Raw genomic sequence first — 13,716 nt, 5'->3', positions numbered from 1 at the left:
TGGATTTACGGGGGAAACTCGAAAGGGACATATCTCCAATACCAAAACACACGAGACCGTCTGTTACAATAGTAAGCCTACTTTGAGGTACTTTAAGTCAGGAGTGGAATTTATCCATTAATAATTTTTGGGGCTGACACCAAAAAAAAATGCATTTTTCTGATGTATTTTTGTATTTATGCCTTTAAATAAAAGAAAAATATTCATATTTTACAACATTTTTATCTCGCACTCTACATTTTCAGGAATATAATTCTGGTGTTGAAATATAACAAAAATTTTAATGTATATGATCTTGTTTAATTTGCTTGTTTTAGCTAAAAACATTTACATGTATAGAGATAGTGAGTGTAGTACAAATCTGAATCAACAACAACACAGCCAATGTGCATTTGTGGAATACGGACATCTCCATACATCATTATAATCCCTAAATGTCCAGAAACAATATACCTTGGACACAACCTGGTTGTGAATTGTATAATCACATTTAGGCCGCCTGTGGGAATGTAGAGGAACTACTGACATTGTTTCACTAACTATTGTTCAAGCTTTCAGCTTTTATTGTCATTTCACAAAACATTAATACGATCGGGAAAGATCCGATTACCTCAAGTGAAGATTCATCGATCGGCACGTTGAGCAGACAGATGTCTGATAACAAGGGACGTGTTGGTTAAAAAGAAGAAAAATATATATTTTTTAAACTTAACATTGCAAGGACAAAAGTGAGAAAAATGTAAACACATTTTGATAAAAACAACTCTCCAAATAATAATGTAAAAAGTGAACTCAGTGTTTATTTAGGTACAAATAGTCTTACTGTGTGTTTCTCAAAAGCACAAATATAACACCATGTTTTTTCCATCAGACTCCAGGATAAAAAACATCCATCATCTTGACGGCTTATTCTCAAACTGTGGCCTTCCGGGGACCCGTCAATCAAGAGGAAATGAGACCATTCACAACTGTTTAAATATTGGCAGTCTTTATTTCAACAAGACTAAGAAATGTTGTTTAATATACATTTTCTCTTACAATTTAACATCTATTTCATCTTGGGTTTTTTTTTTTCCAGAACATTTTTTCGGAGATACTCTGACAAGTAAAAATCTGATGTCCTGTTATGGCCTCTTTTAGAGACATCTAAAAGCGGCTGCTCTTTATTTACACTTTATTCTTTTCATTCTCCTCAGTCTCTCTCCTCAGGAAGCGAGTCCTTTTCTTCTCTTCTTGTGGGCGGATGGAAGGTTTTTCAACACCCGTCCAACTCAAACTTTACACGCCGCTAAGTGTGGATCGAATGGACGCCGCCCATTCGCTCTCAGACAGTCGGTGGAAACGACGGCGGCGACGCGCGTCTACGTGGGGGTCGCTCGGTCGGATTCTTAACATCGGCGTCCTCGTCGATTTGGAAGCCCCGTCGGTTGGTCACGTCACTTTTTTTTTTGTCGTACATTTTTCATGGAAGCTTACAATCAACCTGTCAATTTCAAAAAGGCGAAACAAGAGGCACAGAAGTCGTGTCCAGGAGTTACCGTCCGTCTCGAACTGCGGTCGGCACGCGACACGCGAGACACGCTCAACCGTTCCAATTTTCACAAAATGCATTTTCGAAGCCTCCCCCCCCAAAATCAAATCAATCAATTACTCTCTTTCACCCACGTTTTTTGCATATGGAAACATTTTTGAATACTGTATCTTGGACCGTCTATGTTGGTTCTAGAAGGACGTTAGAGGACATGCATAAGTTACTGTACACACGCTACAGCGTCGTTTTAGAGATGAAATGGAGCTAATGCAACTTACATGACATTAGAAGATATAGAAAACCTTATGTTGTGCTTGTCAGCTGGTAACGATATACTCACACACACCCTACGGGGGGATCAGAGCACGTAATGGATACAAATCATCAACATCGACATTCTTTCTTTTTTTTTAACCTCAAGAAGTTGCTAATAATGTACCGAGGTATCACAAAAAAAGACAAAAGAAATAAAATTCAGGCGCCGTTACTTTGAATTCATTTTGGTGAAGCACAAAAGTTCAACATTCCACCTCAAAGTTGAAATGATGAGAACGTAAGAATCAGGGTAGGTAGATCAAATGGTCCGGAGGCCATTTACATGAGGCACAAGTGTGTATTATGGGATGTGGGCGGGGGGGGGGGGGGGGGGAAATGGGAGCATCAAAAAAATTAAATAAAAACTGTGCACTGATCAAATAAAGCCCCCGATATCTGCGCACATTGTCCTCTTTCACCACCTAAACTAGCAGTAAAATCCACTGTAGTACCTAATATATATCTTAATACCAAAAAAATAGCTAAACATTACAACACCTCTTCCGACACAAAACCCTGTATTAAAATAATCTTTTTGTCTTGTTTTCATTTGATCGCTGTCTTTTGTTCCTCTCGCTTTACGGCAACACGTTCACGCGCTCCTCTTTTCCAACGAGTCCGTGCCGAGTCGGATCCTCTGTGCCGAGCCGAGCTCACGGTACCAACTCGAAAAGAAAAAAAAAGAAAGAAAAAAAGGGGCATTCGGGACTCGTCGGCGCTGCCTTCTTTAGGGTTAATGCCAGGGGGAGCCCCTCCCCCGCCACGCCGGCTACCTGTCGCAGGACGCCAGCATCGCATCGTCACCAGATTGCATCGAGCCGAGAGCGCGCCGCGAGGTCCGACCTTTACCACTGAACCGCTTGAGCTGAGGACGTGACATTAGAAAAATGAAGGAAACGGGGAAAATAAAAGCAACATAAAAAAAATGAGGTTGTGATGATGCTCGCAGCAGACGTACGGCACACACGCACGGCGTGGGCTCTCAAAGGCTCTTCTTCTAAAGGACGATTCCATCTCCGGCTCGGACGTAAACACCTCCGCTGCAGCTTCTCTCGCTGGATTTCCAAGAGAAAGATGTTTTTCGAGTCGATAGAAACCGCTCGCTCCCTAATCTGGCGGCCGTAAACGTTCAGCCGTCGCATTCGAACGCCCGACGACATCCGCAACAATCTCTGAGCGACGGAAAGGAAGAACATCCTCAGAGGGACGCGACCCACCGCAGGCGCTCACCGTTCCACCAAAACATCTGGGTAGCTACTCGGACATCTGGGTAACTATTCAGATGTCAGATGGCGATCGCCGAAGAAGGCGCAAAAAAATATTAATTATGAGATTAAACTGCCCAAAATGAGACGATTTGTATGACGTTTGTATTGCAGAAGCATCGCGCGGCTCCAAAAGAGCCATAAGGAGGAACGGTTCATCTCATGGGAGGGGTGGGAGGGCGGGGGGAAGGGCAAGACAATAGTATTGCTGTACACTGATGTCCTTAAAAGCATACAAATAATTAAAAGTGAAGTTATTGTAATATTAAGAAGAGTCTTCTCCTCCCCCCCCCTCCCCTCCCCCCCCCAAATGGCGGACGGTCCAAGGTCCTGAAGGCGGTCTTTTTAAAACAAAAAGTCTCTGACAGTTCTTCTCCTTCGCCTACGTCATTCCCGGTCGTTCTCTTCCACTTCTCGCCCGGTCCAGTTTTATCTCAGGTGGGGGGCGAGCAGCGCCAGGGCGAGCCCGCAGAGCGCCAGCGCCGTGCTTCCCGTGGCGGCGGCGGGGCCCCCGGCCGACGGGCCCCTGCTCTTCACCCGCTGCTCGTCGGCGGGCTTGCCGGGGTTGGGCGGCGTGGAGAAGTAGATGTCCTGGTCCGTGTCGCAGGACGGGGAGTCGCAGCCGCTTCCGCTCTCCTCGCCGCCGCCGCCGCTGCTGTCCTCATCTGGAGGAGGAGGAGGAGGAGGAGGAGAAGACATGAGGGTCAGGCGGGTTCCACTCGTGGACAGTGTCGGAAATACACGAGGGCAAAGGGCAGAACTGCCCCTAGGAAATATAATTCTGCCCCTGATATTAATATGAGAGGGGCAAACAATTCCCCCATAATTATGGTAATAAAAAAGCGTTTTGTTGTTGCCTGTACTGGGTAGGTACACAAACAAATCAATAGATATAATTTTGAATTATAAAAAAAACCAAAGAAATAAGTTATAATTGTTAATAGTTGTTTTAAAAATGTAATAATAAATAACCACAAAGTAATAAGAATAACATTTAATATAATTGTCTGATTTCTGTTTGTTTTTGGTTTAAAAGATTTAATAAAACACTTTGAATCTGTAGAATACTGCCTGATAGTTATTATTTACATTTTTATGACAATTGCTCCATAGGCCTAAATAAGTATGTTTATTATTTTTGAACAAAGGTTAAATGTTTTTTCACAAGTTTCAAAAAGTGTCCCCAATTTATTTTGAAATGCCTCTGGGTTTTAATCAGGCGGAAAAAAAATTGCCACCCAAAAACAATGTAAATGTCCTCCGCTGGTCTGTGAGGCCTTACTCCTGATATCTGTGACTGACGTCCATCTTGAAATGGGAAAAAGAGTTTTCTAGGTTTGCTGCAGACGGATTTGGTTTCACGGACCCGGTCATCTTTGGGTGTTTTTAAAAACAGATCCAGTTGGAGGAAGGTTCATGTGGTTGTCGTTGTTTCTTTTGACTGAGGTATGTGCACCTGTGTGAACTGAGATATGACGACTTGAGTCTTAGTTTTGGTTTTTACTCATGCTGTGAACTTTTCTTTTTTTATCGTCTGTCCCTGTTTTATGTTGTACGTCTGAAACTTTGTTCCACGTGCTCCTGCTGCCTTACCCAGAACGCTCTTGTAAAGGAGGTTTTTTAATCTTAATGAGGCTTTTCCTGGTTAAATGAATTTAAATAAATAAACTATGTCGGAAAGTAAAAGGTCGGCGTCCTCACCGTTGTCGACGGAGATGTCGTTGCCGCTGTGCGCCGCTTTGAGCCAACTCGTCATTTCCTTTAAAACTGCAATCTGACTGCGAATCACCGTGTCCGGCTTCGTGATGTCCACGTCCACGTCGGGGTTCGACACCTGGTTGGCCAGGCCGTTGCCAATGACGACGGACTCGTAGCTACGCAGGGTGGGAGAGATGTTTGGATTACTTAATGAAACTTTAAACGAGAGTGTGAGTGTAAGAGTGCGTGAGTGAGTGTGAGTGTAAGAGTGTGTGAGTGAGTGTGTGGGAGATGCAGAGTGAGTCAGTGTTTGTGTGTGTGTGAGAGTGAGTGAGTGTTTGTGTGTGTGTGAGAGAGTGAGTGTTTGTGTGTGTGTGAGAGTGAGTGAGTGTTTGTGTGTGTGTGAGAGTGAGTGTTTGTGTGTGTGTGAGAGTGAGTGTTTGTGTGTGTGTGAGAGTGAGTGTTTGTGTGTGTGTGAGAGTGAGTAAGTGTGTGTGTGTGTGTGAGAGTGAGTGTTTGTGTGTGTGTGAGAGTGAGTGTTTGTGTGTGTGTGTGTGAGTGTTTGTGTGTGTGTGAGAGTGAGTGTTTGTGTGTGTGTGAGAGTGAGTGTTTGTGTGTGTGTGTGTGAGAGTGAGTGTTTGTGTGTGAGAGTGAGTGTTTGTGTGTGTGTGTGTGAGAGTTTGTGTGTGTGAGAGTGAGTGTTTGTGTGTGTGTGAGAGTGAGTGTTTGTGTGTGTGAGAGAGTGAGTGTTTGTGTGTGAGAGTGAGTGTTTGTGTGTGTGTGAGAGTGAGTGTTTGTGTGTGTGTGAGAGTGAGTGTTTGTGTGTGTGTGCGTGTGTGAGTGTGTGTGTGTGTGAGAGTGAGTGTTTGTGTGTGTGTGAGAGTGAGTGTTTGTGTGTGTGAGAGTGAGTGTTTGTGTGTGTGTGTGTGAGAGTGAGTGTTTGTGTGTGAGAGTGAGTGTTTGTGTGTGTGTGTGAGAGTGAGTGTTTGTGTGTGTGTGAGAGTGAGTGTTTGTGTGTGTGTGTGTGAGAGTGAGTGTTTGTGTGTGAGAGTGAGTGTTTGTGTGTGTGTGTGTGAGAGTGTTTGTGTGTGTGTGTGAGAGTGTTTGTGTGTGTGTGAGAGTGAGTGTTTGTGTGTGTGTGTGTGTGAGAGTGTTTGTGTGTGTGTGAGAGTGAGTGTTTGTGTGTGTGTGTGTGAGAGTGTGTGTTTGTGTGTGTGTGTGTGTGAGAGTTTGTGTGTGTGTGTGAGAGTGAGTGTTTGTGTGTGTGTGTGTGAGAGTGAGTGTTTGTGTGTGTGAGAGCGAGTGAGTGTTTGTGTGTGTGTGAGAATGTGAGTATTTGTGTATGTGTGTGTATGTGTGTGTGTGAGAGTGAGTGTTTGTGTGTGTGTGTGAGTGAGTGTTTGTGTGTGTGAGAGCGAGTGAGTGTTTGTGTGTGTGTGAGAATGTGAGTATTTGTGTATGTGTGTGTATGTGTGTGTGTGAAAGTGAGTGTTTGTATGTGTGTGTGTGAGAGTGAGTGTTTGTGTGTGTGTGTGAGTGTTTGCGTGTATGTGTGAGAGCGAGTGAGTGTGAATGTGTGTCTGTGAGAATGTGTAAGAATGTGAGTATTTGTGTATGTGTGTGTGTGTGTGTGTGTGTGTGTGTGTGTGTGTGTGTGTGTGTCCTACCTGCTCTTTGCCGTTCCGTTCCAGCAGTCGTCCCCGGGTGCGATCCTCTCGCCTGCACAAACGGTCTCCGGCAACGTGGACCAGAACTTCTTTGCATGTTTCAGCTTCTTCTTCACGTCGATCGTCTGCATTGAAGAAACAAACAGAAAAAAAACCAGAAAAGAAAGTCAGACTCAAAGACTTCAAAAGCCGCCGCAGCAGCAGCAGCAGCCGCCGCGTGGTTCTGCTCCTCTTCCTCACCAATCGGTCTAAACTGGTCCCGGCGGCGGTCGTGGGTCTGGCGTCGGGGCTGTAGGGCCGGAAGCGTCCGTTGAAGCTCGTGTCTTTGATGGAGCGTTTGGACCGGAGGGCCACGCTCGGCTTGGGCTGCCCGCATCCTTGGAACACCTGTCGGAACGAGGAAGTCGACTTGATGTAGCTCTTTATCTCCCGCCTCTTCATAGCATTTAAAACACTGAGAAATGACAACGGACCTTATGCGACAACTGCATGCTGTTCTCCTGCATGTTCATGATGGCCTCCGAAATCTTCACGTCGATGGGGTCCATGACGGACTCGAAGTTAAAGGGACCCTCGAGCCGATCCGCCAGACTGAGCATGGCGTCTGAAAACCAGAACGCCAGAACGTAGAAATGAGCGAGAGGACAAGAAACGGAATCATGAGGAACCGAGATGTCTCTTTTAAAGCTTGATGCCACACATGAAACGGCCACTAGGGGGAAGCACATGCCCGAGAGCAGGAGACGGGGGTCAGCCGGTGAAACCGAGCCCCCTGGACGGCGAGGAGGCGGCAGAAACCGGACGCCTCCGCCGACGGTCGCCGTGTCAGCAGTCGGGCGCGACGCATTTAGCGTCTGTCATCGAAACCGGGAAACATCGTCGGGTCGTGCGAGTCGTGTCAAATTAAATATAACGAGGGGAACGAATGTGATGAAAGTGATCCGTCTCTGTTGTTTACACGACACGGGAGCTGCATTCATCAAGTGGGTCACAACACGCCCCCCCCCCTCCCCCCCCACAGAACTTATACAAGATGCTGAAGAATGAAGGACGTGTTTGTACAGGATCCGGGTTTTTCTTCCTCCAGTAAACACGGTGCCGTGTTCCTCTGGGAACAAAACCCTCACAATACACTGGAGGCATGTATGTATATATTTCATCTAATTATTCCATCACGTCACCCAAGGGTGCAGCAGGGTTCATACACATGTTGACCAGTGGATGTCCATGACCAAACATTATGTGAGATCTCGGTGTGTACCCGAGTATATAACCTTAAATGACACAAACGAATGAGACATAATAGTTTGATTAAAAGAATAAACATGTATATCAATGTTTATTCTCTGAAATAAAACTGTGTCAATGAACATATGAATAGGCCAGGAAATAATGTTTTTAATTCCAGGACTTCTCCAGGTTTTCCATGACCGTACGAACCCTGTGCTTCGATAAGGCAGAGGTGGATCAGAGCGAACTTTCATATTATTTTTATATATATATACATATATGTATATATATGTATATATATGACACTACAGGGCCGAGTTTTAAAAGAACACAGAAGCAGGAAGTTTAATAAATACGCGTTGGTGCTCTCTCGGTCGGGTCTTACCGAGGAAGTTGTTCCACTCGGCGTCCAGGTCGGCCTGGTTGGCCAGACACCCCCGCAGCACGTTCAGACAGTAGTTCTGGCACGGCTTCAGCGCCACTTGGCCCGAGCAGTAGGGACAGTACAGCATCTTCATGGCCGCTCGCACGCAGCTGGGAGACACAGTGACCTGGAGGAGGAGGAGGAGGAGGAGGAGGAGGAGGAAGACTGTTATCATCACAGCGGGGCACTCATCCACATAGAAAACGTACTCGGACTGGGGAAAAGGCAGAAAGTTATACACTACGGTCCAGAAGTTTGGGGTCCTGAATTTTCAAAATAAAGATAACATTACATTAATCATAAATACACTCTCTACATTGTTAATGTGTCAATGACTATTCTCTGGTTCTTAATGACATCTCTCCATCGGTGTATAGAGACCCATCTCCAGTGTTCTAATGGTGCATAGAAGACGAACGGAGGGGTAGAAAACCCTTAAAAAAACCGTTTCATGTTAGCACAGCTGAAAAGTTATGCTGGTGAGAGAAGATCTAAAACTGGCCTTCATTTGAGCCACAAGTTTGAAGAACATTAATATTTCAAATAAAAATAATTATTTCTAACCTCGTCAATGTCTTGACTATATTTTATATTCAGTCATTTGATAAATAAAAGTGTGAGTTTTCATGGAAAACACGAAAATGTTCTGGGTGACCCCAAACTTTAAACGGTTGAGTACGTCAACTCCACAAAGCAGTGTTTATTTAAAAAACCTTTTTATTCAGGAAGGCATTTTTTACCGTGAGTTAATTTATTGTCAGCTATTACATTCTTATTTTTTATTTTTTTATGGGTTGCTTTAACTTTGTTTTAATCGGTTTTATTTGTTTTTACTATATGTGTGGCACTCTGAGATTCTTTGAAGGAAGAGTGCGATAAAAATGAAATGCATTATTATTATTATTATTATTAATAATTTAATTAAGTTTAATTCCTGAAAGAACGAGTCGTGGCTCATGTCATCAGAAACACCGGCACCGCAGCCCACTTTTAAACGAAGGGGTCACAGAAGGAGGGGACGTCCAGACGGATGCGTCGTCGCGCCGCGAGCCCTCGGACCTACCGTGGACACTCGGCTGACCACCTCGGGCATGAGCGCGAGGCCGCGCACGAACGTCCGCGCGGCCACGAAGGCCCGCATCAGCTGGATGCGGAGCTTGCGCGGCACGTCGCCGAACGGCTGCAGCTGCTCCGTGTGCCGGCTGACGCACTCCATGTAGGCGTCGCCGAACTCGTACTGGCCGTTGACCAGCCGGAACATGCGCTCCAGGAGGTCCGCCCAGAAGTCCGACAGCATGGAGTCCAGGTTGACGGTGGCGCCGCCCGACTCGTAGTACTGCGTCAGCGCCTCGAAGAAGTTCTTGAAGAGCTCGGCGTTCTGCACGTACATCATGCCGTAGGTCCGCACGAACATGTTGTGCAGCGAGACCTCGGCGTTTTTCAAAAGCTCGCGGAAAAAGCCTGCGGGAGGAAGGAGGAGGCGGATCAGTGCGACGGCGAAACACCGAGGCGGCCAGAGAGCAACAAAACAATTTGACATCGTTAACATCGCAGGGTGGACTTCAAAGGAAATTGAATTTCTATGATGGGTAACATATTGCTTGGGACGTCGACAGAGGGCCGAGATTGTATCCATCGTTAATTTAATAACTTCTGCTCGTGAATCGGCTTGTTTGGACGCACTTTGCGCCTCGTGGGTATCTATAGTGGCAACATTGTCCGGTTTCCATCAAGTTGTTGCAACGGGCAACAGTGTGTGTGAATAACCACGTTATTGACAACAGTTCAAAAGCAGAATACTGCAGCCTCGGGGCCGCATCCCAGCGCATCTACGTAGATGGAGATGCTCACCACCCACGCTCCCCCCCCCCCCACACCGGTCACCTGCGCGCCCATGTGCCGACGTTCCCATCGCATCTCAACGGGAACAGTTTGAGGATTAAAAAAAAGAACCATCGGATGAAAAAAGAAGGATGTATTGTGGCGAGAGGGAGTGAAGCAGGAGGGGTGAAAGGTGGAGCCGGAGCATCTCCGTCAGGCTGTGTGGGAGTGAGTGCGGGGGGGGGTGGGGGGGTGATGGGGGGCTCCCGGCACGGCGGACTCGCCCCATTCAGCCGGGACGTCTCTCCACATCAAGCTGCTTCAAACTGACCATCAATGGCATTTCTCTCTTTTTTTTGGGTCACATTCCATTCGCTTTTCCCTTTTCTCCCGGCTCGTCCTGGACTGTCCTTCAGGAGGCATGTTCAATAGGATTACTGAATAATGCGACCCCCCCCTCCCTCCTCTCCCATATATGGACCTGTAACCCCCCCCCCCCTCCACACACACACACACACCTCCCTCCCTCCGCCGCTTTCACTTCATCAGTCCCTTCAGAGAGCTCTCTTCACTAGAGACAGGGAACAATGACCTACTTCATCCTGAGGAATGTCCATCAACCCCCAATAATCCAGACCCCCTCTCCCACGGACACCCCCGCCTCACAACTTTCTTAATCTGAACAAAATGAGAATTCCTCAGAGTCTCTGGAAAATGCTTCACCTTCAGTCTTGCGTGCATGCAAGCATACACTCCCACCCCTCTCTCCCCCCCCCCTCAAAACCTCCGTCCCGCTGCAGATTCTCTGGGTGCCCTCCGCGTGGCTTTGAGATGTAAAGTTCCCATGCTCTCACAGAGGGAGTCGCTGAACGTCGCTGCCACCGCACACACGAGCTGTCACTTCCACTTCAGCCTGACACACGGAAAAAAATATAAGAATGGGGGAGGGGCGCGGGCAGCTTGAGGCGGGTTGAGTCGAGGGCTTTTTTAACTCCAAATCCCCACTGTGTCGCCAAGGAGACCGGAAACACTGCAGCCCCTCCATTTATCTCCCCGCCATCATTGCCCCCCCAACACACACACACACACACAAAGCAAGGGGAGAGGGCACCAAGTTCCACGCTCCATTGACAGAGATTAAAACAAAAGGAGGAGGAGGAGGAGGAGGGGGAGGGGGAGGGGTGGCACGAAGCAGGAGGAAAAACCCAAACGACTCCATTTCCTTTCTACAGTTTATTACGGCGGTAATGCCTGTATGCTAAACAGATAAGCCCTGTAATGAGTTTGGACAAACCCACTGGTCTCTAGCCTCCTGTGCAGGGCATGTGTGAGTGGGGGAGTGGGGCGGGGGGGGGGGGCTCTTTGGGGCCAAAGCTGGAGGTCTGAAGTATGAGCAGCATTACACAAGCATCTTGCGTTGTCATTAAAAACAGTTTATGACGCGCAGCGATCTGCCAACAGGCCGGGGAGCTCGACACTCCCGCATGAGTTTTCCATAAAAAAATGTTGCCGGTCTCATCCGCCGACGGTCTGAGGGAATCTGGGTGAAAGGTTATATCGGGAGAGAAGAGAGAGAGAGAGAGAGAGCATATACGCTCTGGCAAAAAAAGTCGGGACGAAGGACCCCTCCTGCCTCGGCGAGCGCCCGTCTCTCTGCTCGCTCCCTTCCCCGTCGCCCTGTCATCATTTCCACATGTTGCACAAGAGGAAGGCCCGAAAAGATACGCGATGATCTGCGGGGCCCGATCCATCATGGGAACAGAGGAGCAGAGCGATCCGCCTCCCACTCCTCCCCTCCCGCTTCCTCCTCCAAAGTGGGATACCCCCCCCCCCCTCCCCTGGCAACACCCCCACCTCTATAAACTCGGCTCCTTCCAATCCCAGCCCAGGCAGTAATTGAATCCTATTTGTGCCAATTAGTCCCCGAGCTTCTCCCTTTTCTTATGGGATGGGATTCTGTCCCTCCTGCTGTTGGGCTTCAGAGCTTTTCGGATGGATGTCTCCGTGTGTGTGTGTGTGTGTGTAGAAGGGGCCTTAATCCAAGTGCTTAAATCCCAGACATGGGCTTGTGCTCTGCTGGATGGGGTCAGTGCAGGAGGACAGGCAGGCTGAGGCCAGACACACACACACACACACACACACACCGAGGAGACGAGGATAGGGAAGAACTATTCCTGGCCCTGGTTTTAATTGGCCACCGGGCCCCGGGCGCATGAAGAGAGCCTAAACACATACACTACTTCCTGAGTTAGTTATTTGTGCGAGTAAGGCGGTGTTGTGTCTGTCGCTGTGTACGAGGCGCAGCTGTGTTTACACACACACACACACACACACACCACAATCTGCCGCCGTGACAGCCCTCCCGGTAACGAACGATCACAAACGGACACTTCCTGTGCAAGTTTTCAGCGGGGGGCAGTGTCTCCTTTTGGGGGGGGGGGGTCTTGACGCGAAAACAGTAAAATAATAGGACGGCAACCCAAGCCCCGACACCGTACCCAGAGACGGTCTGATGTCCCAGGTGGACGAGAAGAGCTCAGCGGGCTTTTGTAAAGAGATCCCACATCTAACAGTTCAGAGACAGCAGCAACCTGAGGGGGGGGGGGGGGGGTCAGGTAGTTGACCCTACAGCTATCCAGGCCCCGTCAAAACTCCGTACGACTTTTACGTCACTAGTCTGATGCGCGCTACACGACACACCCGGTTAAACCCGTTTATTTTATTTTATTATAGTCACGTAAAAAAAAAAAAAGCAGAAGAAAAGTCGTGAAGACAAACTGCGTTTCCAGTTTCGGTTCCTCTAAATCAAAAGAGTCGAGAACTCCCTTTGAGTCGAGCCATGGTTATCAGCGGGAACACATCCATTATTAAAACGTGCAGACAATAAAAACGTCGCCGCTCGACAGCCCCGACGGAACGAAACACAAAGCAGCCGATCCCACCTGGGCGTCGCTCTCCTCTTCGCTCCCAGTGAGACACGAGCCGCTACTTTCTCAGGAGGAAATGAAGAAAGGAGACGCGTGAAAGCACTTCTGTGGGGCGACAATTATTGTGTCACCGAAGACCAATTTAATTAGTCACCTATTAAATTAAATAAATCATTATCTACGGAGCTTTGGTCTCTGTGATGCATCATTGAAGCGCGGGGGGGGGGGGAGCGATCGCGTGTGATGTCAAAGAGGAGGAGGGAGGGTCCGAGGAGGAGTAAAAAAAAAAAGGAAAGAAAGAAAGAAAGAGAGGAGGTGGGAGTGCGGGGGCATGGGATGGGGACAAAGGGGCAGAAAGAGGGGCGGGACGTCTCGAGCAGCCACTGCATTCCGACACGTCACATTCCTGTTCACATCTGGCTGCAATACACACTCTCCTCGTTACCGACGACCCCCCCTTCCCCCGACCCGCCCCCCCCGCTTTTTCACGGACACATAAGATCTGAAGGTCTACGACTCGCATGTGCACTGGCGCGCAAGTGTGCAAACAAACAAACAAACAAAACAACAAAGACGCATCAAACCACGAACGTCGCAGGCGACATTCAAACGGATTCAGAAACTTTAAACGGCGAGTCGCTCCCGTCCTCCGCGGCCGTCCCGCTCCCTCGGTGACTCGGCACGGTTGCGTGTTCCCATGAGCTCCCAACCTCCGAGGGAGAAACCCGATCCCAATATTTACAGGCGTACACGCATGTGTTTGCACACACACACACACACACACGAGAGGAACGGGAAGTACAGAAGAAATCTGAAGATGTGTGTGGTCTGTCTGGAT

At 48.1% G+C, this 13,716-nt stretch overlaps 1 protein-coding gene across 1 annotated transcript in view; it reads right to left on the bottom strand.

Moving 5' to 3' along the window:
* Positions 1–966: 966 nt before the first annotated feature.
* The window catches only part of gpc4 (glypican 4), a 36,058-nt gene continuing 23,308 nt past the window's right edge, over positions 967–13,716 (bottom strand). Inside the window, exons 3-9 of the mRNA XM_056439259.1 lie at positions 9,194–9,591; positions 8,092–8,257; positions 6,950–7,080; positions 6,717–6,863; positions 6,477–6,601; positions 4,813–4,985; positions 967–3,776 (exon numbers count right to left, since the gene is read on the bottom strand). Coding sequence (XP_056295234.1) covers positions 3,541–3,776; positions 4,813–4,985; positions 6,477–6,601; positions 6,717–6,863; positions 6,950–7,080; positions 8,092–8,257; positions 9,194–9,591 — 1,376 coding nt within the window. The 3' untranslated portion in view covers positions 967–3,540. The remainder of the gene's footprint in view (positions 3,777–4,812; positions 4,986–6,476; positions 6,602–6,716; positions 6,864–6,949; positions 7,081–8,091; positions 8,258–9,193; positions 9,592–13,716) is intronic.

This window comes from Pseudoliparis swirei, chromosome 19, assembly GCF_029220125.1.
Source record: "Pseudoliparis swirei isolate HS2019 ecotype Mariana Trench chromosome 19, NWPU_hadal_v1, whole genome shotgun sequence".
Lineage (NCBI taxonomy): Eukaryota > Metazoa > Chordata > Actinopteri > Perciformes > Liparidae > Pseudoliparis > Pseudoliparis swirei.
The sequence above is the reverse complement of the archived record's forward strand: the minus strand, read 5'-3'. Positions and strand labels throughout refer to the sequence as shown.